Source organism: Sander lucioperca, chromosome 1, assembly GCF_008315115.2.
Source record: "Sander lucioperca isolate FBNREF2018 chromosome 1, SLUC_FBN_1.2, whole genome shotgun sequence".
Taxonomy (NCBI): Eukaryota; Metazoa; Chordata; class Actinopteri; order Perciformes; family Percidae; genus Sander; species Sander lucioperca.
Genome location: NC_050173.1, coordinates 39,426,831 through 39,453,700, shown reverse-complemented (window position 1 = coordinate 39,453,700; position 26,870 = coordinate 39,426,831). Strand labels below are relative to the sequence as shown.

General features: G+C 43.9%; 1 protein-coding gene and 1 long non-coding RNA gene across 4 annotated transcripts in view; one reads left to right on the top strand and one right to left on the bottom strand.

Moving 5' to 3' along the window:
* uvssa (UV-stimulated scaffold protein A) overlaps nucleotides 1–26,667 on the bottom strand; it is a 43,003-nt gene extending 16,336 nt beyond the window's left edge. Inside the window, exons 1-8 of one of the 3 annotated variants that reach the window (XM_031319574.2) lie at nucleotides 26,482–26,667; nucleotides 25,897–26,024; nucleotides 25,332–25,485; nucleotides 24,938–25,114; nucleotides 24,400–24,520; nucleotides 23,866–24,273; nucleotides 23,471–23,580; nucleotides 23,097–23,225 (exon numbers count right to left, since the gene is read on the bottom strand). In XM_031319574.2, coding sequence (XP_031175434.1) covers nucleotides 23,097–23,225; nucleotides 23,471–23,580; nucleotides 23,866–24,273; nucleotides 24,400–24,520; nucleotides 24,938–25,114; nucleotides 25,332–25,485; nucleotides 25,897–26,006 — 1,209 coding nt within the window. In that variant the 5' untranslated portion in view covers nucleotides 26,007–26,024; nucleotides 26,482–26,667. Of the gene's footprint in view, nucleotides 1–23,096; nucleotides 23,226–23,470; nucleotides 23,581–23,865; nucleotides 24,274–24,399; nucleotides 24,521–24,937; nucleotides 25,115–25,331; nucleotides 25,486–25,896; nucleotides 26,063–26,481 lie in introns of all 3 variants that reach the window. The other 2 variants (XM_031319576.2, XM_031319575.2) reach the window with 2 other exon arrangements.
* Nucleotides 1,855–17,500, top strand: LOC118495587. Its single transcript, XR_004898053.1, has 3 exons — nucleotides 1,855–1,866; nucleotides 6,922–6,925; nucleotides 17,428–17,500. It is a non-coding gene; the product is annotated as an uncharacterized LOC118495587 (long non-coding RNA).
* Nucleotides 26,668–26,870: the final 203 nt, after the last annotated feature.

Below are 26,870 nucleotides of genomic sequence, written 5' to 3'. Positions count from 1 at the left end.
GCACAAGATTTAAAGTGGTACTTTTGCAGGATTAATTGTGGAGAAACTCAGTTTTACAGATGGTTCATTAACTACATTTATATTGTGCTTTTCTAGTCTTAACCACCTCTCAAAGAGCACAGCTCTGTCGATTACATCAACTAATCGATTAATCGACAAAATCATATAAGTGTTAATCGACTAAGAATTTCTTTAGTCGAGGACAGCCCTACTAGTGAGTATTTATGGCAGCAGTGTGTGAGGGATTGAATAAATTCATCTCTTTTAAATTCATATCAGAATAAAGTACAGTGTGTTTGTGTGTGTGTGTTGATGGTGATGCAGGAACATGTGCTGCAGTGTGGCTTTGGACACGGACACGCACGCACGCACGCACGCACGCACGCACGCACGCACGCACGCACACACGCAGAACATCAACCAGACTACACACATTGAAATGGTGTATACTTCTGTACTGTTTATCTCTCATTCCTGCACTCTCCTCTCAAGGCTGTGTGATCTCTGCTGCTTAGGATGAGTGTGCGAGTGTGCGTGCGTGTGTGTGTGTGTGTGTGTGTGTATGTGTGTGTGTTTGTTGTGTGTGTGATGACCAGCTATCAGCACTAAGCAGAATTTATGGTTTTTAATTTCCTGGTGAGGTTGTTAGCCATTGGCTGGGCTACAATGCAGAACACAACACTCCATACACACAGGGGTCATTTCCATAACACAGATGTATGTGTGCGTGTGTGCGCGTGTGTGTGTGTGTGTGTGTGTGTGTGTGTGTGTGTGTGGTGGCTGCTGCTGTGTCTTTAACAGCTGGGACACAGATACACACTCCATTCTACCAGCGTAATAATCACAGTGATTAGCATTAAGAGGAGCAGTAAAACCTAACGTTAAACTATCCCCTTATTCCCAAAGGCCTCTTTTTCATTAGTGTGTAATAATAGAGTGTGTGAGTGTGTGAGTGTGTGAGTGTGTGTGTGTGTGTGTGTTTGTCTGCTGATAAAGCACATTACAATGTTGGAATTAGTTTACAAACGATGAGTCTTTGGATGATGACTGAAGCCCGCCCACACAAGTGAACCATAAGACGGCATCAGTTAACCATGTCACAACCCTCAACACACCTCTGGGTGCAGCTCTCACACACACACTTCATATTACAATATTCACTATTCAGTTAAGCAGCATCTAAACAATTAAAGCCTAATTAGCTGTCATTATTGCAGCCACAAAGACTGGGACATGGTGGCTAGTCTAAGAGCTATTAAAGAAGAAGAAGAAGAAGAAGAAGAAGAAGAAGAAGAAGAAGAAGAAGAAGAACCATGGTGCCCTGGCTGTATTCCTCCTCTGTCTAATATATATACTTTAATATTGATTTAAACTCTTATGTAACTCAACCGTCACAACGTATTACAAACACTGACGATGTTGGCTCGGCTGCTTGTTGTCAGCTGTAAACTCAGCTGCCTGATTGGCTTTTTAAATTGAAAACAGCAGGCTGCTGCTTACTTATTGTTCGGTAAAATTGGTCCGGTACCAACTACAAAAAAATGCATCAACCGGCCCTGATGGTGATCTTGCTGATCATATAGGACACTTGTAGACAATGCTTCCATCCAACACTTTTACAAAAGCACCTTTCTTGCAGCCCTTTGCACTTCTATTTACACCTTCAGGCAATTTAGGGACTCCAGTTCACCAGACTCTTAATTCTAGTCACCTGAAGCTCACATACACTTCCTGCTTACACTCGGCTGAGCAGGTCCGTGTCAGGTGACTGAAGTCATTGTCTGCAACATCTTTGCAGATGTCTGCATGAAGTCCACACGCACGTGTGAACACGAAAGCCCACAAAAGGTGCCCTCTGTCACTGCTGTCCACCAGCCAAAAGATCCTCTTCAAACGAATGCCAACTAACACAATCTGCTTACATTAAGCAACGTTTTGGAAAGCAAAGTATGTAGTCTGCAGCTGTGACGAGACCACCGAGATGCTGCTTGGCTGCAGCGAGTGCATAGGCATCCATACAAGACAATACAGTGTTTGCTAAGACACAGACACAGCTGCTGTTAGCCTCCTAGCCATGCTAGCTACTGCAGTTTGTGTTTTTCTCCTGTCCCACCTGATTTCTGCCTCAACACGCCAGGTGAAATCCATTCTGACCATGTTTAATTTACGTGTGGCCTCCGCTGCCGCACAAGCCACAGACTTTCATTTGTATTGATTATTAAAGATTGAATATTAGTTTTGGAGTACATGAGGGGCCTTCACTTTTCAATTCCCCCTTACCGCATCAAGCGTCCTTGGAAGAAGACAAAGCTGCCAGGGGAATGAAATGAACTTGCAAACTTCACAAAGAAATACCATCATAGCTCAAGTCTTACAATCATACGCTTTCACCGTTTTGTGGATGAGTAAGCTACATGTAGTCGAGCACTGGCATCACTCAGTAAAAGCTGCAGGCATACAGATGTGTTCTGAGTGGGGCTGGACCATGCAGTGAACAGTACCAGAGCTCCGCTCACATCCTCGGCCTGTGGTTGGAAGAGCTGAACTGAGCGCAGTAAAAACAAAACAAGGGAACATATATTTTTTTAAGACAAGATGATAGTATTTGATTTTTTTTTTTATAATTGAATGACTATTTAAAGATTTGAAAATCATCCCTACCCTTCTTTGAAATAAATACCACCACCATGGCACTTCTGACATCAACAGCAATTGCTTTACAATCGTATTCAAACCTTTGACCCCCATTACTCCTGCCACTGGGAGTTTCACACCCACACTATTTCTGTCGATAATCTGCAGCTATGGCGACCTTGACACTGGAGTCCACAAAGTTCTTTGAAAGGATGAGGAGACGTCATACAGGTGAACTATTCCACCATGCCAGGCTCGGGTTTAAGCTCAAATTAAAATACAACACGGCTTTTCTCTTCGCTCACATGCGCTGCAGTCTGCACACATCTGCTACAAACTGGAAAACAGCCAAATAGTTCTCAGTGAATACATAATGGTATTATTGCTTGACATGGCTATCCTTAAGAGGGTGTAACAACTATTTATATATTTCATGTCTCTATATGTACCTCCACTTTTTTCTCCTTTTTCATAGTAATGGGTAGAGCTGGGCGATATAAAGAAAATCAAATATCAGATTTTATTTTTGAACAAATACATCAATGTCGATATTGTAGGGTTGACTGTTGGTGCTTTGACAAAATATTGACACAATGAGAGTTTAGATAAATAATCATCAGTTATGAGGATATAATGACAAAGTGGGTAAAGGCAAATAAAAGAACAGCTAGAACTGGTGAGTTCAGAAAATGACATCACTTTACTGTAATTCCTTTAAAAAGGGCTTTAGAACTAGGAAAACACCCTTATGACACACGATATTACGATATCCAAAATGTAAGACAATGTCTAGCCTCATATATCAATGTCGATATAATATTCATATATTGCCCAGCCCTAGTAATTGGTAAAAATCAAAAAGTGAACTCCATTATTAGCATTTACAAATGAAGGGACTTGTATCAGTGTGAAATGCACAATGCAAAAGGTAGTGGGTTAAATTCCCTGACTGATCAAACTGCAAATGATCCTTTTAATCTCAGAAAGGATGTAGCGAAGTCTGAGATACTGAGACTTGATTTGAATTATTTCCCAAAGAAAAGCTGAGAGAATGCTGTTAAACACAAGTGTAACATTTTAAACACCAAACCAAACTTTCTCCATTACTCCCCTCCACTGCTACACTTCTTCATTCTCACAGCACAATGGATCCACACACACACACACACACACACACACACACACACACACACACACACACACACACACACACACACACACACACACACACACACACAGATATAGGCTCTATAGGTTTTGTTCTTGTCTACTTTAATCCTGGCTGGTTTATTCTGCTCTGATCAATGACCTAAGACTAAGAAGTGATCACCCAGCTGGAGGAAAACCCTGCCCTAACATCATCCCTTTTCCCCCTCTTTCTGCCTCTTTGTCTCTAATTCACCTTAATTTAATCCTGATAGCATCGAGTGCTGTCGGCCCGCCTGGCAGAGCTGTAAGTCTCACAGTAGAATTAGCTTTCCTCTAGAAACATTTTGCTGACGGGGAGCACGGCTAAAATATGGCCTCTATTCCCCCACATGGCTGCAAAGGGGGCTGCTTTGCATTTTAACGGACCTTTGGTTTATTCTCCGGACACACGCAAGGAGAAAATCACACAGCAACACAGAGTTCCCCACAGGAGATAAAAACTGCTTCTTTAACTGAAACTCAAGATTTAGCAGACAAATTAGAAGTGATGGTCGGAGTAAAGCAGGGCCATGAGTCACTGTAATAGGAAAAACTTTAACATTAAAAACAGGCCCAGATAGAAATAAAAATAGTTCTGGAAGAGCAGAATAAATAAGAAAGTTGTTTAAGTAAAGCCGGGCTATGTGTTACTGTAATGGCAATGTTTACTCAAAGATTAAAAAAAAAAGCAGGCTGCTAACGGGAAAATAGGCAAGGAAGAAAAATAAGTAGTTCTTCAACAACTAAATAAAGAAGGTGTGTGTTGGAAGTGCTTGCTTAAGGAAGGACCATACGTTACTTAAACAATACAGCTTCAGTGGGGGGTGCAATGACAACCACGGTGCTAACAAGTAGCTTCATTGTCATTGTCAAATATTTTTCCAGTGATGTAATTCATCGTCATGCCAGTAAAATATTAAAAAATGTTATTCAATCTTTAAGTTACATTACATTACATGTCATTTAGCTGACGCTTTTATCCAAAGCGACTTACAATTAAGTGCTTTTTTTTTTTTTTTTTTTACCCAAGGTGTAGTCGGAAGAGATGCGTTTTTAGCCTTTGGCGGAAAATGTGTAGGCTTTCGGCCATCCTGATATCGATGGGGAGCTCGTTCCACCATTTGGGAGCCAGGACAGTGAACAGTCGGGATTTCGTTGAGTGATTAGTTCTCCCTCGCTGTGAGGGGGCAGCCAGCAGTTTGGCTGATGCAGAACGAAGTTGGCGGGTTGGGGTATATGGTTTGACCATGTTCTGATTGTAAGCGGGTGCTGATCCGTTCGTGGCCCTGTACGCAAGTACTAGTGTCTTGAAGCGGATGCGGGCCGCAATTGGTAGCCAGTGAAGAGAGCGGAGGAGAGGTGTAGTGTGAGAGAACTTGGGGAGGTTGAAGACAAGTCGAGCCGCTGCATTCTGAATGAGCTGCAGGGGTTGGATGGCACATGCAGGCAGGCCAATCAGGAGGGAGTTGCAGTAGTCTAGACGTGAGATGACTAGAGCCTGAACCAGAACCTGAGCCGCCTTCTGCGTTAGAAGGGGACGTATCCTTCTGATGTTATGCAGCATGTATCTACACGATCGGGTGGTTGCAGCAATGTTAGCAGTGAAGGAGAGTTGGTCGTCAAGTGTTACACCCAGGTTTCTAGCAGTCTTGGTGGGGACTACTATAGAGTTGTCAATTGTTATAGTCAGGTCTTGGGTAGGAGAGCCCTTCCCTGGAAGGAAACAGAGCTCAGTCTTGTCGAGGTTGAGTTTCAGATGGTGTGTGGACATCCAGGAAGAGATGTCAGTCAGACAGGCCGAGATACGTGCTGCTACCTGAGTTTCAGACTCAGGAAAGGAGAGTTGGATTAGTTGGGTGTCATCTGCGTAGCTGTGATAAGAAAAGCCGTGTGACTGAATGACAGACCCGAGAGAGTTGGAGTACAGAGAGAAGAGGATGGGACCCAGGACTGATCCCTGAGGAACCCCAGTTTTAAGTGGGCAAGGTTCTGAGCTAGACCCTCTCCAGGTTACCCGGTAGGTTCGGTCTGCCAGGTAAGATGTGAGTAATGAGAGCGCAGAGCCTGAGACACCCAGATTTCGGAGTGTCGAAATGAGGATCAGGTGGTTCACTGTGTCAAAGGCAGCAGAAAGATCCAGAAGGATGATAATGGAAGAGAGAGAGAGGTTGTTCTAACGATGTGAAGCTGCTCAGTGACAGCAAGGAGGGCAGTTTCTGTTGAGTGGCCAGCCTTGAAGCCAGACTGGTGGGGATCAAGAAGGTTGTTCTGGTGGAGATAGGTAGAGAGTTGATTATAAATGGCACGCTCAAGAGTTTTAGATAGAAATGGAAGAAGGGAGACGGGTCTATAGTTATTTACATCAGAGGAGTCGAGTGTTGTTTTTTTTGAGCAGTGGGGTCACTCTTGCCTCTTTGAGAGCATCGGGGAAACAGCCAGTTGACAAGGAAATGTTAATGAGATGGGTGAGGAAAGGAAGGAGGTCCGGAGCAATGGACTGGAGAAGGTGAGAAGGGATAGGATCCAGGGGGCAGGTGGTTGGGCGGGCAGAGGTAATCAAAGTAAGAATTTGGTTTGGAGATAAAGGGGTGAAAGAGGAAAGAGTACTGGAAGTGATGGATGGTAAGGTGATTTCAGGAGGTGTGGTTGAGAATGAAGAGCGTATGTCATTTATATTTTTTACAAAGTAGTTGACAAAGTGGGTTGGTAGGAGGGAGGAGGGAGGAGGTGGACTGATTTCCAGATGAAGACACCGAGCAGTTAAGTGAGATAAAGATAAGATAAAGATAAAGTTAAGCCCACTTAGCCTACCACGAAGACTCCCGCGTAGACTCCTTTGTCTTGGTCCTCCGAGTCTTCGTCCGATGAGGCTGCCGCTTCACGCAATTGCCAACATTAAATACAAGGAGGTGATTGGTGTTGGCTACAGGTGGGGAGGCCACACCCTGGCTAATCAGTCAAAAGCACCTGAGAGTCGTTAACCTCCACTCCCCAAATTCACACTTTACACTAACTAGTTTCACTTTAAGAAAATCCTCTAAATTATGCCTAACAACACAACCAATCCAGCAAAGAACACACAGCAGCAGAAGAAGGTAGAAAAGTACAAGAAGCAGCAAAAACCCAAATAAAGTCTGTACTTAACTTAATATCTAGCAGTCCAGTAGTCAGTTCCTTCAGAAATCGAATGCACTCTGTCATTTGGTCTGATTCTAGCTTACTTTTATAGTCAGAATCAAGTTGCTTGTTTTATACAACTAATAGATACTCAAGATACTAATAAAGATACTAATAAAGGTAATAAAGATACTAATAAATTGTTGATGATTGATTTTTCTATTGATGGACCAAACGACTAAATATTAAAGTATACTGTAGAATCAAAGTGATACATCCCCATCCATGGTAAAGATGCCAGTATGCTTCACACATCCCATGCATGGCTGCAGTTGGCTTCCCTACAGCCAGAGCTCAGTGTTTCACAGTGAGCAGATGCTTCCACTTATAAAAACAGTGGTAATGGAGAGAAAAAGCCAAAGAGCTTGGGCCAAAGACACATCCTCCCTGGACAGGTCGCTAGCTCAGAGCCAACATGACACACATATACAGGAAATAAAGGTGTCAACAGACAGTAGTCTTCCCAACATTATAATCTGAGACATGGCTCCGCTTAAACACTACATATGTAGGCTGCTCCTAATAACAATGCAACACCAAAGAATCCTGTCACGTGCACGCTCACGTCCAGCTCTGTGAGCACGGCTGGGTATCAAACCTTAAAGGGATACTTGACCGATTTAGCATTAAGCTTTGTATCAGCAGAAACTCTGTAGTATTTTTGAATGACCGTGCTTCCGTCCCTCATGTCCCCCTGAGACGAGAGATCTCTGTATTGTGGGTCTGGAAAAAATCTTCCGATGACGTAAGACGACAATTTTTGTGTCATCGCAAGATTTTTTTCCCAGAGGCAATGGACTACAGCCAGTAGTAGGAGCTACTTCCGCATGTTTTCAACCCGCCCATAGGGGGTTGGACTGTCGTCTTTCTCCGAAGATTTCCGAAGCAAAACGAGCGTCAGCCATCTTGAATTTACACTACTGGCGTCTCAGCAGAAAACTTTTAGATAGATAGATTTATTCATCCCGAAGGAAATTTTAGAACAACAATTATGTGCATTCAAACTACCGCACACGTGTACCACCGGGATACATTGGTACAGATCGGAGAATATGCAGGACACTTTATTACAGACGGAATACTCAACACACTACACGAGCTTCGCCCGCCTGCTATGGAAACCAGCGGTGTTGCTCGATGCCTCTGGCCGGTAAAGGGACATCATCAGCGGGAAACGTTGAACGAATGTGCCGGTGGAAAGCTAATGCTAGCCGGCCACCTGTTCCATCAATCCTGCTTGCAAGTGTCCGCTCATTAGACAACAAACTGGACTACATCCAACTTCAATGAAACTCCCAATGCGAGTTCAGAGACTGCTGTGTTGTTGTTGTGGAAACATTGCTGAACAACAGTGTACCGGACTATCCAGCTACCAGGCCGGCTGCTCTGTTGCCGGGTAAGACTAGTCGAGGTGGGCTGTGTTAACACGGACTGTCTGGTGCAGAAATGGGGTGCTTGTATCCAACTAACTGCTAACTGCTGGTGGAGTTTGTGACTTTTAAATGCCGACCAGTCTACATTCCACGCAAATTTACGGCTGTGTTTATACTCGGTGTTTACAGCCCACCAAGCGCTAATGCTAGAAGCTATGTGTTAGCTGAACTTTACGGAGCATATAATGTGTGTGCACTAAATGTAGCCTTTTCATTATTGATTAATCTGCAGATTATTATCTTGATTAATCGATCAATCGTCTGGTCTATAAAATGTAAGGAAATAGTGAAACATGTCCATCCCACTTTCTCAAAGTCCAAGGTGATGGCTTTAAATGTCTTGTTTTGTCCAAAATCCAAAAATATTCAGTTTAAGATGATATAAAACAAAAAAGAGCAGGAAATCTCCGTATTTAAGAGGCTGAAAACAGCATTTTCTGCCAATTTTGGATGAAAAATGACTAACGATTAATCAATTATCAATATAGTTGGCGATTATTTTTCTGTCGATCGACTAATCGATTAGTCGTCTAATCCTTGCAGCTCTAGAAAACAATCAAATATAGAAAGATGTCAGTGAATTCTTGGTGAGAGTCTTCATCCTGTTTGCTTATTATGATCAAAGATTTATTATTCGAATGCAAAATGTACTTAAGTTTAGACTTATTTTCTTCAGGCAAAATTATTTCCCTTGGTTTCAACATGACAATGGGCGTCATGCACTCGTACTAACAGATTTGTACGAGTGAATGAAATAAACATAACAGGCAGCCTTATGTGGCCACTGTAGAGGTATGGATTATGCTAATGATCATATCTCATAATGAACAAGTTTTATACAGACAAGAGTTTGGTGACTCTGACTTCAAACACTTGCACAAGCAAACCTCACAGGAAAGAAGTAAGAAGTAAGTTTAGGATAAGTCGCCATCTTGGTTTATTGGAGCCAGAAGTGACCATATTTGGCAGAGAGGGTGGAGCGGGGGAGGAGCGAGGGGTGGATCTGACTAAGAACCCGAGGACACTATGCACGACCCCGTGGCAGCATCAATCACAAGGTAGCCACGTCAATATAGCAACCCTGCTACAATCATTTACTAAATGAACATCATGCTTTATTGAAGAGGACTTGAAAACTATGAAAATGTTTACTGAGCTAATAAATCAAGTGAGGTGTAGGCTCATTTTCTAGGCTCAGTTTCTTCTATAGAAACAGACTTCTTTTTGGTATTTAGATAGAATGCAGCTTTAAGGAGCTTCAGCTTTGGCTTCACGGAGGTTGACTGGAACACAGACTGCGAGCCAGATCTGCATCACCAACATCAGTGTTGGACCTCACTAACGCTCTTGTGTCTGAATGGGAGCAAATTCCTGCAGCCAGGTTCCACATCTGGAGGGAAGAGTGGAGGCTGGTGTAGCAGCACAGAATGCCCATGGTTTTGGTGTACGTATGGGTGTAATGTCCGGGTGTCCACATATGTTTAGTCATATGATGTATCTACAGCAGTAGGGTTGGGCGGTATCCAAATTTTGATACAGTCAACCCTCCTCCCTATTTTACCGCGGTATACGGTATTACCTTGACTAATTAAAAATTATGACGTAAGGCTCAGACAGTGTCACCAAACTGTTGGCTTGTGCACCGTTCAGAAACTGAATACCAAAGACTAATACTAAAACAATAATAACTAGGGCTGTCAAAATAGCGCGTTCATTTCGATTAATTAATCTGAGAAAAAATAACGCGTTAAAAAAATGAACGCAGATTAATCCATTCTATATTGACGTTTGCATACAGACGAAAATCTAATGCCACTGATATGTCTGCGCTTCTCTCTGATGCTCTGAAACAGACATTACAGGCAACACAAACACCCTACCGCTAGCTAGTTAACACTACACTCGACAGCAGCTAACGTTAGCCTACCGCTAGCTAGTTAACACTACACTCAACAGCAGCTAACGTTAGCCTACCGCTAGCTAGTAGCTGGATTAAACACGGTTAAAATGCTGACAGCTAACGCTGAATGGTGTAAAGTTTGACTGTCTTTTACTGTAGAGGACTGTGACCCAACAGCGGGATGTAACAATCTGCAGCTGCCGAGCTGCCGTCGGAAAAACAACACAGACGGTGCGTTCAATGAAACCGGTAAACTACAGCTTCGTGGGGCATTTGAAGTTGTTGTAAATGTCCTTTTCCTATCTGGTTGTTGTTTTTGTCGTTCAACAGCAATTTACTAGTGAAATAAGTTAATGTTATTGTTATACATTATTATTAAATAATAATAATTTTTTACTTTCTTAAAAAGTATCGGTTCAAGCACCGTTAATTATGTATGCGATTAATTTCGATTAATTAATCACAGAGTATGTAATTAATTAGATTACATTTTTTAATCGATTGACAGCCCTAATAATAACATAACAACAACTTACAAAAAACTACTTTCGCCTCCACACTGTCACGTGATGACAACCACACATAATTACATAAATCATATTTTGTGGAGTGCAAGCGGGGCAGACGTGTGCTGGGGGGGCAGCAGCGCGTGGACAAACTGCTGCCGGTTGGCGAGGAAAATCCTGTCTGCCTCCACAGCCAGCGCCCGATAGTCTCTGGAGGAAGAGAGGGGGGAGCAGGCCAGTGCAGTGCGCACGGGTGCTGGAAGCTGCCGCAGGAAAATGTGGGCGAAGAGGAATGAGGGATCCACCGCGCCCAGTACAGCCAGCATCCTCTCCATTAACTCGGACGGCTTGCTGTCGCCAAGGCCGTTCAGGGACAGCAGGCGGTCTGCTTTCTCCAGCTCCGACAGTTCAAAGAGTTCCAACAGGAATGTTTTGAGTGCGTCGTACTTGCCGTTAGCCGGAGGAGCCTCTAACAGCGCCATAGCCCTGGCTGTTGATGAGGCATCTAAGGCCGATACCATGTGGAAATACTTTGTAACGTCCTGTGTTATTCCTCTCAGCTGGAACTGGGCCTCGATGTGCTAAAACCACGGCCGTGGGTTGTGCTGCCAAAAGTCTGGTAACTTGATGGTGGCTGCGTAGATAGCACTGACATTAGCCGCGCCACTAGCAGTGGCCGGCGCCGCCGCAGCAACAGCATTTTCACCACCGTCGTTGTTTGACATAATTCAGCCGTTAACCCTGGACTCGTATATCATAACACCTCTCCCTTAAAGGTACAGTACCTTGGTGAATGTCTCTTTCAGTCTTACTTGTGGGTCACCACAATTTAATATTTAATCCTTGTCTCTTATATAAGTGCATTGCATTTTTTTTAATGACGGTATTGAAACTGATACCGTTGCTATTTTTAGACCCCGTGGTATACCGTATTACCGCCCAACCCTATACAGCAGAGTAAGATTGATAACTGGGTAAAAAAATCCATGTCTGAAGAGAAACTTGAGTATGTTGTTGCTTCCACAGGTGTCTGCTTATTCAGCTTCTCTAGCATCTCACCGTCTCTCCTCCCCCTTCTCTCCCTTAAATAAGACTCTTATCCTTTATAAAAATGATGTGAGGGCACCGCCTCGGACAACTGCTCCCCTGACTTCATTTGTCTCTTGGCAAGTTTGATGGCGCTGCATTTAAAAACCCATTCAATCTTATAAACCAAAAATTAAATGTAGTCGACTGTGATGGGCACTCAGTGCATCTGCTATTTATATGCTAATGTACACTCAGCCTGCCAAGGTCTGGCAAATTATTACTGCACAGCCATAAGTCAGGTGTATGGCAGGGAGGGGAGGGGCAGGTTAACCATCACACACACTCACACACACACAGTGAGTGGAGGAGAACACAAGGAGGTGAAGAAGCCTTAAGAGATGTCTCCATTGTCTACACTGACAAGTTAATATAGCTCCCACCTGGAAACACACACACACACACACACACACACAGTCTACATTATTTCATAAGGCTGAAATGGAAAATGTCTTTTGGGAATACGGTGTGTCTCTAATGCCATCATTATCACAAGACATTTCCTCTAAGAGAGAGCAAGTGACAAACAGTTAGCTTAATGAACACATTATACACAAATGCATTTATAAACACAGTCATCTTCCTGAGAATATTACACACACACACACACAAAAGAGAGGTAGAGGTGTAACTGAACTAACTGTGGACACTGTGCGGTTACTGCATGCATGATATTGTACGTGGACTGAAAAATAAGCATCTTTGCTACTTTATTCCATTGTTCTTGCAACCCAAACCTGACACTGTGCCATTGTAACAGGGGACAGGTGTCCTGCAGGACCCCATGAAGGCCTTCCCATGATTGCTATGGAGTTTAAATTCCTGTTAGTGACAAACATGCTGTGATATGTGGCATAATTGGTGGATGCTATGTTCATGTGTCTTTAAAAATACAAATTTGAAACTTTCTGTTATTCAGGCTAATTTCCTGCAGATGCTTGTGTTTAGACAGCTTTTAACCTTTGGCTTATTTTGTTAAATGAGAAAAGGGTTTTGTAAAATAAATATTTTAAAAGGTACGGAAAGAAGTGTATTGTATCAGTACTATTATCATACATTATATACACCTTGTTCGTACAGTATTATTTTGAGTTCCTCATTAACTAACAAATCAATCAGTTTTTTTCTGTTTTCATCATTAGCATTGTTACAATAAATTATTTTCAGATATTTCTTCTGCTAAAGGAAGTCTGCTGCCACTGACTGATTTCAACATATTTACAACCTAATTAGGCCTAAAGCTTCCAGTGGAGTCTGACCTATTCAAGGCTTGATTTGCCACAACATCCCACATCTCCATTAGCACCTTGCACTCCTGTTCATTACTACCCAGAGAGGATCCCATGGGATCCCACACTAATGAGAAAAAAGCTCTCCACTCCCTGCGCTCTCGCTCCATAGCTTCTTCTCCGCTGCTTCAGCCCATTATACTGCTCCAGCCCCAACACCCCCAAACACACAGCCGTTGTCTCTGGGGAGCAGTCAGCTTATATGATGTGTAGGGGGACATCTTTATTTCACTAACCTAGGCTGGCAGCTCTATTAGCCAGCCCAGAGCTTCCCAAACCTTTTCCTGTCAACGAGCTTATTCTCAGCTGTCGCCTTCACTTCCCCCCGCCCCAGCCTGTCTCCATCTAGGATCAAAACAGTCATTATCATACATTCTCGCCTACTGCCAAAGTGAATTGACACAGTGCTTTTCTTCATTTTACTGAGGACCTATGAGCACGGGGGAGGGGGGGTGAGACACCTGGAGTGTCCCGAGAAGCTGCAGGGGCCCTGCAAAGTCCCCTGGGGGTTTGAGAAGCCCAACAGCCCAGTTTGGTCAGTGATATGACACACACACGCACGCATGCTTGCACGCACACACGCAACCGCCATGGCCTCAATGCACACACACCACACAAGACACCACTGCTCAAGAAAAGGCATGTGGAAGCTCGCTTAAAGTTTGCTGCACAACATCTGGACAAGCCAATGACATACTGGGAGAATATAATCTGGTCAGATGAGACCAAAATCGAACTCTTTGGCTGTCATAGCATACACCATGTTTGGAGGAGAAATGGCACTGCACATCACCCTAAAAACACCATACCAACAGTGAAGTTTGGAGGTGGGAGCATCATGGTGTGGGGCTGTTTTTCAGCATCTGGCACTGGCAGACTTCATATAATTGAAGGACGGATGAATGGAGAAATGTACCGTGACATTCTTGATAAGAATCTGCTGCCATCCACCAGGATGCTGAAGATGAAACGAGGGTGGACATTTCAGCAAGACAATGATCCCAAACACACAGCCAACGAAACTCTCAATTGGTTTCAGAGAAAGAAAATCAAGCTGTTAGAATGTTCCAGTCAATCACCCGACTTGAATCCAATTGAAAACCTCTGGAAAGAACTGAAGATCAGAGTTCACAGAAGATGCCCCCAAATGTCATGCTGATAGTCCCATCAGAAATATCTTTACTGAGAAAAATGTTGGCACGTTCAATACTTATTTTCCCCGCTGTGTGTGTGTGTGTGTATATATATATATATATATATATATATATATATATATATATATATATATTAGTGCTGTCAGTTAAATGCGTTATTAGAGGCATTAACGCAAACCCAAATTAACGTTCTTTTTGGCATAGCAAACTTTGTAGTTTTTTTTCACATGCTGTTGCAACAACTAGTAACGTTACAAAAACTACAACACCACACCGGATCTAGCTAGACAGGAAACAAAACAACAGGCACGCCGTACACACTTGTTTGGGCTTGCGAGCCGGCCAAAGAGTAGTAGGCTAACGTTACGTTTTGAGTGGATGGCGAGCGCGAGACACCGAAATGGATGCCAATAAGATTCTGAATGGAAAGTTTACTTTTAAAAAGTTGCCAAATGGTTCTATTGACAAGACCAAAGTGATCTGTGTGTTTTTTGTCGTTGTGAACTGAGCTATCATCGCAGCACTTCCAGTCTAAAATACCACTTGATGGCCAAGCACACAGCTGATGCGAATTCTCCGCCCCCTCGTCAAAGCCAGGTGACAAAAGCACAAAGCAAGCCGATCCACTTTTCCATGTTGATCAGAGCATTAAAATGAGAAAAACATAATTGGACAAAAAGAAATCTAGGGACATTTAGAATAGATAAAAACGTGTGATTAAGTGCGAGATATATATATATATATATATATATATATATATATATATATATATATATATATATATATATCCTTTAGGCTGGGTTAGCATACTTGTACGTATACTTGTATCAGAAATTAGACATTTTATGAAAGCTCCTTTTTCCACCATTGTCTTAACTTCTTTACTGTTTGCTATTGTCCTTTACGTTTTACTCTCTACATGTATGTCCATACTTCCTTTTGTTACTCCATTAATGAAAGAAGACAAACCAACCAATTTTCTGAGGTGCAATAAACACAACAAGATGAACAGAATGCACAATGAAGAGAAACAGAGAAATAGTGGCAAAGAGAGCAGGGGGAAAACATAGTACTGGTGTACAACTGAGAGAAGGAGACACATTCAGAGAATGAATGAATACAAACAGAAAGGAGGGAGCGTTGGAAGAGAGAAATAGAGGGATAGTCTTTCTTTGTTTATCTGCAGTGAGAAACAGGCGACCACATCCATTGTGCTGTGATAAGATGGGTTATCAGCAGTAAACAAGGCCTGGGCCTGTATGAATGGAGCCCGGAGTGACTGAATACACTCTTAAAAACAGATATGTTCAAATAAGTCTGCATGTCTTATCCTTTCCTAAACACAAGCCAATGTCTTCCGTTTGCAGCACTCAACAGATGCATATGGGATTCTCCTGGGCGTAGCTCATACTGGAAACTGCCTTTAAACACATTCAGTCTTCAATAAAGAGATACAGAATGCTTGGTGAAAGCTGCCTGTTTCTGATACTGTGGAAGTGTTAATACAGAACACAATCCTCAAAGCAAGGAGAAGGAACTTTGATTTTGTGTTGATGTTGGCGCCCCCTGTGGTCAAAGGTGCTAGTGTTTCCATGAGCCCCACCGCCTCGTGTCGTAAAGATCTGGCTGCTGCATGTGCATTTGTTTGGGAAGCAGAGAAAGAAAGACGCAACTTATTTTTAATACACAGCTGGCAGGATGCATAGAGATGAGGAAATGTATCTATTTGTGTCTCTGCAAGATTAATAACTGTAATATGACATTGATGATACTTTGTAAGTGGTAAACTTTGTTTTTAGCCACCAACGTAAATTAATATATTCAGTAGCAGGGGTGTTGCCAGACGTAAACATTCGGGGCTCACCCGAAACCTGAAGGGGTCCGGGGGCGCGCTCCATGTACAGCAGCTACATGCACTGTTTTTTAAAGTCATTTGATAACAGAATGCCTAGAAATCTGTTCATCATTTGAAAAAAAGAATCACCCTGTAGAGCCGGCATCCTGTTTTGTTCTCTGACTGTCTTGATCATTTTGAAACCAGAACACAACAAATGTTGCGGATGACTCATTTTCACATCTGCCACCTGAAGACCACGGAAAATTGTCCAATGTTACTGTTTTTAGGGATGCACTGAATCCAGGGTTCGGGTTCGGATTCGGCCGAATATTGGGCTTCTTGCTGGTCGACGTAATGTAGGTGGACTGTTCAATGCAGTAGGCTGTGAGAAAGTGAAAATGGAATTTGCGAGCAGAAAAAGCGCCGCCTGGCAGCACCCCCAGCCAAAAGAAAGCGACCCAAGCCGAGCCACACGCCCAACCCACAATGCTGACCTGTCCCGCGGCGGCAAGGACAAACAAACAACACACTACATCGCCGCTGCCAAAACACCTGCGCAAGAGACATCCGAAAGAATACGAGCCGCGCATGAAGGAAACCACAGACAGCAGCCAAAACGCAGCAACCCCAGGTATGGCAAAGGAAGGACAGTCACAGCTAAAAACTTGTGTTAACCAGACAGCCTCTCCCGGGCTGTCAGCCGTTCTCTCGGAGTCTCCCTACAGTGGGAGCGGAGCGACTGCTGCTCATTAGCTAACGTTAGCTTTCTAATTTTACCCACCCAACATGCCTTCATCATACACTGGTTAGCGAAAATTTGCCAAACAAAATTGTCACTCATCTGGCGATAGCAATGTACTTTCCAACAATGTGAAAAGAGCGTGTGATTTCAACATTAAGTTGTTACATTTGTAAGGTATTTTATTGTGTAAACTCTCAGTTGAAGGTTAAGAGGAAGTTACAGTAAACATAGAGCTTTTATTGTGACGGGAAAAACGGAAGTGAATAAAGTGTTTTATTTTCTGACGGTTGACTGTGTTGGGGTGGAATAAAGTGAGAAGTGCAGTGCCGTCTTGGTTCCGGCATTGGAAGCCTGTGTCTTTATTTTAAAGCCAAACCTGAGTCTAGACGATATAAGAAACCCTTGGTTACACATTTAACTATTTTAGAGGCTGTGGACATTGTTTACTTCATTAATGTGTTTAATGTGTTAATGGACTGAGAATGGGAGTAGGATTCGGTTCGGTTTCGGGTTCGGCAGACTCTTAACCAATGGATTCAGTATTCGGCTGAACCCCAAAAATCTGGATTCGGTGCATCCCTACTATTTTTATGTTGCATAACATAGGTAGGGTAACAATTTGGCGTAAAGAGTGTTACTGATCTTGAAACCTGTTTTTAGAAGAGTTGACAGAATGAATGTTGATATTTCCCCAGTAACAGAACTTTTGCTGCCTTTATTTGCCCGTCCCTTCAGAGAGACTGAGGGGAAATGACACAAAGTTGAAGTTATTTTTAAAACCTCAAAGATTCTGGGCTTTGGAGAAAACATTCAGGGCTGCAGTCCCAGGGAATTTAAATACATACAATAACTTTCTACTATCGGTTTTATTTTCTTTCTCACCAAAACAGCAAAATAATACAAATCAATATATGATTTCACATTTCATGACATTTTGCAAACGAAAAAGAAACCCAGGCTTTGAAAGATGGCGTTTTCATTCAACTGGGCTGTCTATGCAGTGAAATTAGTGCTACATGAACAAAGAAAACAGAGACGCAGAGCCAAGGAGAAAAGTAGGACTACAAACAGACATGGCGTCAATGCCAGCACTAGTCCAGGCAGATGAGGGCAGTTTGTGTCCAGAACGCAGCACCCGTGGGTCTACAGGCCGGCTGTGCCAGTCTGTCGGATCAGTATCACTGCAGACATCAAACTGATCCACATTAAATACACTTTCTTCAATACATTTCCTCATAGCAAACCCTGGCCTCATGTTGTCTTCTATAAAAATCCTCCTGATGAGTCCAACACTGGGAGAACATTACACAGGAAAAGAGAGCACCGGGATTGGTACGCCATGTTGGTATCACCAGATGCCCTGGGTGGAGAATCAGTATCAGCAGAGGAAAAGTTAGACTGGCTAATCCCTACTGGACAGAGACCGGAAAGGTCAAACCAGACAAAACAGAAAGACGGACCAAGATAGCAAAACTCTCCACAGTACAGTGGGCTGCCGTCAGCTCACACCGTGTGACAACAGCTTTTACTGAGAGATGGCCTTCAAGACATTGTTGATACATACGACCTAACAGCTCAAGACTCCAACATCCAGTCCAGCAGAAGAAACGTACAATTTACACCACTTCTCACAAGCCTTTCTAAGCAGAAATGGTGGAATGCACAGTGAATGGGAGGTCAGCCCACATTAGAGCTGAAGATCTTTGCCCGAACCCGACGGGACCCGAAGGGTTCGGTCTTAATTTCTATCATTTTACACGGGCTCGGGGCGGGCTTGCGCTCTGGGTTGCGCAGTAAATGAGCGGTCAGGTGATGTGTCTCGATCAGCGCGAAAATAGATGCTGAGGAGGTGAAACGGAGGCTGGCCTCTGGCGATTACGTTTTGGTTGCACCGGCAAAGAAAGCAAAGTCTGATGTGGAAAACTTTTGACCATGTGCATAATGAGAAATGACTCATTCTTGACAAAAGGCAAAAGAGATGTGTGCGTGCGCACATTTGAATAGTGTCGGGCGGTAAACGGGTTCAGGCTTTTAAAAAGCTGTCAATCAAAATGCACTTGTCGGGCTCGGGCCGAATTCTGTTGGGCCTAACTTTAAAGGCCTGATTACAGTTCTAGCCCACATACAATTACCCAAACCATGTGTGTGTCATTGAAAGCAATCTCCAGTCACCATACTGGTCTCATCCTTTCCTGTGTGAAAGCAAATTAAGAAAGTCAAAGTCTCAGTGTAAAGAAGCATAGCTCTAATCGTCCCGACGGTGAGACTGGAGCTTGCTAAATTTGCATGACAACAGTAGACTGGAGCTAAGACCACCAGCCTAAGCTGAGTTCACACTACACGACTTTCAAAGTGGTCAGATCTCGGTACCGTTCACACGGGACTCTACTGACCTTTCACCAGGAGGAATCTGTCTGCTCTACAAACCACGCCTTGTCATGAAGACACACACGACAAGTGACATTATGTAATACCATGATGAAACAGGACTTTTGTTCCAAGAATGGATGTCCGCCAGAAACAAGCGCTCCAATTTGCCCTGGCTGTTTTGCAGCGAAAAAGAAGAAGAAAAAGAGAGATCAGATGAAGTGCTTTTATGGGGTGTTGTCATCTCACAAAATGTGTTTCCTGTCTTTACTATTCATAGGTTGCATCTCATAACCCTTAAATTGCCTCCTTGAGTCCTCCACTTGCCTCCCTTCCTTGTGTCTTAGTCCCTCCCAGCGAGGGGGCACGGGAGAGACGCGAGGAAATCATGGGAGGAGAGAGGCAACGAGCAAACGTGTTTTATAGGGATGAGACGTCCTTTCCTCTGATGGGTCACATGAATTTGTCAGCTGTTTGGGCGGAGTTAGCAACACCTTCAGCTGCACGGCTTCCAGGAAGGCTGCTCTCCTCGGTGATCCCTCCTTGATGCTCGCTCCTCGGGGCAGAAATGATAGCTTTGAGACGGCCTTCACCGAGGAGGGACAGAACAACTTCTGGTTCAGCCGAGGACCGAGGAGTCGAGGAGCTATCAAATAAGGAACATGAGATGCAGCGATAGCCTATTTTCTCTCGGTGCAACAACTTTGGTCCTTGTTGCAAATGCAACACATACAGTAAACTTCCCATTGTAACAGGCGACCCTTCCCTTGGTTTCCTCTCAGCCCGTCTCTTGCACTCTCATTGGTTGTAGCTCCCGGACAGCTCCAGATATTTAGCCTGCTAGATATCTGGAATACGTCTGTGAGGCACCAACGTCTTTTAACAGTTCACGCATCAGGCTCAAGCGCCGCTCTGCCTCTGATCTGGGGCTTTTGTCGGGGAGCTCCAAAAAACATGGGCGGCTGAAAAATCAGGGCTAAACCAGGCATTAATCACATGCTATATGTTAGCTTTGTGAAATTCTGCGAACACCAAACATTCAAAGATTCAGAGCCCATGCACTGAACAGTCAGCCATGAAAATAACTGGGCTCGTGCATTTCTATTTCAATAGTCTTCCAACTTCATGTAGATGCTTCTTCACTCAACCCTCCCTCTGTCTCATTCTCTTGTTCTCTATCTGCCTCCATACCACTCCTCTCCTCTTTCTCCAGCACCCCCGTTATGGGAGACTATATTGAGAGGCCCGCTGAGAGAAAAACCAATCGTGTGGTGTGTCAGTGGCCCGATAGAGAAGGACCCAGTAATGGAAGGCCTTTTAAGGCTAAAAAGGAAAAGCTAATTATGATAAAGGGGCTGTAAGTTGTGTGGTTATCGCAGTGCTGGGCCTGCTGCTGCAGCAGACTGGTCCCTGACAGTGATAACCAGGCAGAGCCAGACGCCCAGCGCTCTGTCACTGTCACTCTGCCGCTCTGTTCAGCTAAAGATGGATTCACACAATACAACATTTATGCCTTTTTTTCAAACCCATAAAGCACTTTGCATTCATTGAAACATTAGGTTGCTGTCCATTTCTCGTGGATTCTCTTCTTTTTTTTTCTATCGCTCAGCACTGCACGTATGCAGCAGGTAGCCCATCTCAGCACCAATTAAACCCTCTCAAATAAGCAATTAGTTGAAGTGAACAGCTTTTCACATGGCAAGCTCTATGACAACACCGGGCTAGTTAGTGTGTGCGGGCTCAAGCTACAGCAGAATGACGATGCTAAGCCAGATACAGAGGCAGCCAGATAGACATATCAGCTGTCATGCCAGGGCACATTAGAGAAGCTGAAGTCAATGAATGGATACATCTTCCCCCCTGCTCCCCAATTTCTTCTCTCCGTCTCTGATGCATTATGCATTATGGCTGTACCTTGCTATCTCACCTCTCCCAATTGTCTTCACTGTTAATATTTCCATCCTCGCTGTCTCGGTCTCTGCCGTGATACTTCCCTCTGGGAGCCCACAGAAATGCAGGAATGAACAGAGCCATCAAATGAATACAGAGCAACAGTAGCTGTGTGTTTGGATGAGTCTGACGAGAAGGGGAATACATAAAAAGAAAAAAACTTGCACTGGGATTTGGTCATTTAACTTGTTAACTTATCTATCTTAGGTAGAAAGCAAAGAAAGAGGGTTTATATATTTTTTAATCACTTTCAGCCTTTACACTTGATATATTAAGATATGTCTTGTTGCAGCTCAGTAGTCAATAGTCTTAAGTGGACTTCATAGTAAGCTGGCTTGTATTTTCCCAGTTTTCCACAGTTTAAAGACTGCAGCAAGCATCATGTCTAACTTGTAAGCGGCATCTGAAGCTGCAGCTCTTTCAACGGCCACTAGATGGTGCAAATGGAAACTAGGCCCCATTGGGACTAATGGGGAGTTCTCAGCCAAACCCTCTTCATTGAGGGTGATTTGGAGAGCACCAGATTTTGATCCTTGTAGACCTGGGGGGTGCACACACCCAGCTGCTTGCAGCCACACCTACGGGGTGGACAAAGACTATTTCTTCACCTACGCCTGGTTGATCCCATCATACCTGAGAAAGTTACAATTTGGACTTGAAATGTTTTCCCACTGTGATGAAAATAAGTTTTGAATGGAGCAGATGCCAACGATGCAAGCCCTTTGAGAGACAGAAATCCTTAGATGCTGAATAAAACTCTGCTTGTATAGAACTCTATTAAAAGTTATTTCAATATGTAATAATCCCTGTTCCACTATAGAGATGTTCGATGGCCGTGGCCACAGCTGATGTGGCACTTTGTGCTGCTGTTTCAGTGTTTATCGTTATCAACACATCAGTGTGGTGGTCAAGACCACCTAAACCGAGACCAAGTCATCACCAAGACCAGATTGTATCGAGACCGAGACAAGACCAAGACTTTGAGGGGTTGAGACTGAGACAAGACCAAGACTTTGAGGGGTTGAGACCAAGTCAAGACCAAGACCACAGCAGGGCGAGCCCGAGTCAAGACCAAGACCAGATTTGTTTTAACAGCCAGAACTTCTTCTCCTATGTCCTGCATTCACATTACGGTTTATGGTAACAAGTTTCAAATTAGATATAAGTCAAGTTATTGGTAGTATTTGAAAGTTTTAACACATAAATCAGATAATGCACAGGCAGTTTAGCAAAATTCCTGCAGTTGTGGTCTTGAAATAAAATCCTCAGTCCTCCAAGAACGAGTAAAAATGCAGGTGATTCTGAGACCTTCAAAAATTGGTCTTAAGACCGGTCTTGAGTACTACAACACTGCAACACATCACTCCTCTGTGTAGAACTCCTGTACCATGTCTCACACTGATGTTGTTGTCCTCCTTGATTTCTGGTAGGATGCTGCCACCTGCTGGCCATGCTCTATACTACCACTATCTATAAATACTGTGTGTATATATATATATATATATATATATATATATAACTAAATCATCAGCCTGTGCTGTTGTCTTTTAAAGTGCTGAAAATTGTTTATCGTTCCTCAACCATTACCCATGAGGAGTGGTTTGGGTTACAAAGATAACAGCGTTTCTCCAGAGTGCTGTTTGAACAGTGAACAAGGAAAGGATACAAGCATGCCTTATATTATCCCTGTGGTGTCCATAACAGTATCTGTTATTGATATTTTTGTATTAAATTAAAACACTAGTAGATGTGGTGTTCAACATCTTCCTCCATGTTTCCATGTGTGTCCATGTGTTAGTGAGCTAAAAAAGCAGCATGATGTGTGTCACTCACCACTCTGCGGACCCTGGTCCTGTAATCAATATGGAGCTCTTTGTGTTTCTGCAGCGCAGCTTCTAAACACCTCTTCAGATCCAGCGCTCTCCTTAACAGCTGCTGCTCAGCACCTGACCTGGTGAAGACCTACACACACACACACACACACACACAACACAGATACACACAGACACTCACACGCAGATACAGACACAGACCGCACGCGCACACACACACATACACACACAACACAGATACACACACACACACACACACACACACACAAAATGAATCAGAGACTAAAGTCACAGCAGCAGTAATATAATACTGATAATAATTGAATTTGTCATTTCTCTCCATATGTTGTAATGTGATCATTCATGACATGTTACCTGCACCCAGCCCTGCACAGCTGGCAGGTGTTTGGTTATTATCAGTCGATGGAGGTCTATCAATGTGGAAACCACTGCCTCGTTATCTTCTGTCTCCTTAACATGAACACCTGGAAGAGAGGGAAGGAAAACAGAAGCAAAGGAAAGAAAGGATGAAGTATTGCATGAACGAATGAATCATCTCAGAACACTGCCAAAATGACAACGGACAAAAATATAGTTAGTTAAAAATAGTTAGCTGATTTCACATAACTCCGCAACTCAAACCAAGGGAAGTGATGTTTGTAGTGTCTCTACTATTCTGTCCACCTTTGAGACATACGCTGCACATTCTAAGTGTGGATCCCTGTATCTGCTGTGTTCCAGTCATGGTGTGGGAGTGTGTGAGAGCTCACCAGGACGGAGGTCCAGGTCCAGACTGTAGGAGTGGGAGACCAGCCCAGAGCTCCGGATAAACACATCGCCATCAGGAGGCCCCCCCTCCTCTTCTTCACTACTGCCCTCCTCCCCTCGCTTCTCTCCTTCCCGATCTTCTACGTCTTTTCTCTCCTTCCCTTCCCTGCTCTCTTCATGCTTCCTCTCCTTTGTCTCCTCCTCCTCTTGTATCATCCCTTCTCTCCTGTCCTCCTTCAGGTCTCTGCTGCAGCAGGGCTGCTCGTCAGCTGATGGACATGCATTGGCCAGCTGGGAGCTGGGAGGGCTGCGATTGGTTGTCTGGACATCTGTACGGTCAAACCCAGGGAGTAGCAGGCTCATGCATGATTCCATCTCTGTCAACGTTGCCTCTATTTCCTGACACGACTCTGGTAAAGACACAATATGGAAATCTCACGTTGAATCTCTGCTTCATTTGGGAAGAAAGGTTCATCCCAGACCTTCAGCGGACCAAGAACACATCTAGTGTCATTCGCAGTAGTTTTGGTGATTACCCTCCATGTCTTCGGAGGCTGCCCCCACTCTCTCCTTGTAGATCCTCTCCATCTTCCTCTGTCTCTCCTCCTCCCGCCTCCTCTCTGATACTGTCCTGGCCTCAGCATCCTGGAAGTCCACCTGAAAGCATGGAGACACTGTTACTTACAGCTGGATCACACACAGCGTGGACACACTGTCACTTACACACATCACACACAGCATGGAGGAACACCATCGCTTACACACATCACACACAGCATGGACACACTGTCACTTCACACATCACACACAGCATGGCCACTCTCACTTACACACATCACACACAGCATGGACACTCTGTTACTTACACACATCACACACAGCATGGACACTCTGTTACTTACACACATCACACACAGTGTGGGAAACACAGTCCAGGTAGAAAGATTTTCACATTATCTTGTAATCTTGTAATTCCCAACAGGACAGCAATTTGAAGTGTGTTTATGAAGCTGTTGGACAGTTTGTCTGGCAACAACAACAACAGCAAAAGTCTACTAGTTTTATATCCCTCACCTTCTTAACCTGTTTGAGGAAGTGGTAGCCCAGCGCCAACTTCTTATAGGCTGAGCCATAAGAGGCCTGCCATGACTGGATAGTCTGGATGGCCAGTGACCTCAGCTTCCTGGCTACTTCCTTCGGCGGGGGGAGGGGCTGCTCCGAGTCCGTCTCTACTGTCAGCTCCAAGAGCTCCTCCAAAGGGGGAGGAGGGAATTAAGAGAGACGAGGGGAGAAGGAGAACAGAAGATGGGAACATGACACACACAAGAAGATATATTTACAGAAGCTATAATCCCAAGAACACATGTACACAATGCAGTTTGTTTCATTTACACAGTCCAGGCATCCATAAAAAGCTGTCAGGTGACACTGGCAGGGAAACTAAGTGACAGCCCAGTGACGTCAGTACCTGGAAGTTGTCCACCAGCAGCGTTCTGAAGTGGTGAGACCTGGAGAAGAGCTCAGTGGCGATCTGGAAGGCCGACAGCCGGACCTCAGCGTGTTCCTGGTTGAGCTGAGACATCAGCGAGTGGTACACGTGCTCGATGCAGTCATTAGACACTCTGCGAGTAACCAGAGACACAGAGTCAACCTTGTTGATGATGTGGGGCTATTTTAATTCCAAAGGCCAAGGGAACTTTATCAGGATGCATAGTATCCTGGATCCATGAAATAACTGGCCTTTAAAAATAAAAATCTGCCTTCCTCTATGGGAATTTAACATAGGGGTATGTATAATTATGGCCCCTGTATTTTAAGGAAGAACATTTATTTATTTACAATACATTATTCATTCACAAAACAAAGTGGTATTCCTTTTTTTAGTCAACTTTAGCATGGGTATGAATACTTATGAGCAGCACTGTAAGTCTCTGATACGGCCTAAAACGATGGTATCGTAGAGCATGCAAGTCTATTATAACTGTTTAATAAATAAGCGGTTTTCTAAGAGTTGCTTCTTTCAGCTTCTTCACCTGCAGATCTTCTTGACCTCCTTCATCCTGTCCTGGTGGAGCTGGGGCTGTCCTGATGTGGTCAGCTCCTCCACCAGCTCCGACAGCCTGTCCCTCTGAGACAGCTCCATCACTTCTCACCAGCACACCTGTGGACAGGGACATGGTGCTGACTAAAGCAGTCCACCTGCAGCCGAAGCATTCAGCAGGACACAAACACATGGGAATCCTGGGAAAGCTGCACCATTGATGGGGACATGTACACAGGAAGAAAGAGCCAACGGTCAAATTGTATCTCTCTTGGTTAATGAACGCTGGCATGTCCTGTTATCATCACAACATAACATTATATTATTAAGGCGTTTCAGAAGGTGTCCTCCTAGTGTAAATCAGACACCCGCTAATGCTGACTCAAGAATATACATAAGATAATATCTGTAGTAGCCTGCATTATGTAGTAGATCATAGTGTTATCTGCTGTTTCATTACAATAACATAGAGGTATCCCCACTACAGGTATTACAACACACACGTTTCTTTAAAGGAAAACACAGAGAAATGAATATTGTAGTGCTAGCTGCTAGCATGCTAACATATGTAACTCACCAGCTGCTAGCGTTAGCTACTTCAGCGTTAGCGCGCTTTATTAAATGACGTCACTGAAACACTGAAAGTGACCGAACCAGCAGAAGATATTACATTACCGTTCACACATCAACAACCTCTGTTGGTTATGAACCTTCCTACGAAACAATGACACCTTATTATTTCCGTCAGCTGTTTGTACTACCGCACCTTATTATTTCCGTCAGCTGTTTGTACTACCGGTTGGACCTTTCACAATAAAAGCCTCGATAAGGCATGACTCCTTGCTAGCATCCCGAGCGTGCCGTGGACTCAATCCTGAGGAGAAGACCTAAATCAGCGCGTGCACAGACATTTTGGGGGGCAGGTGCGCTCAGGCGAAAAACAGTGCACCCCTCTCATAAATACTA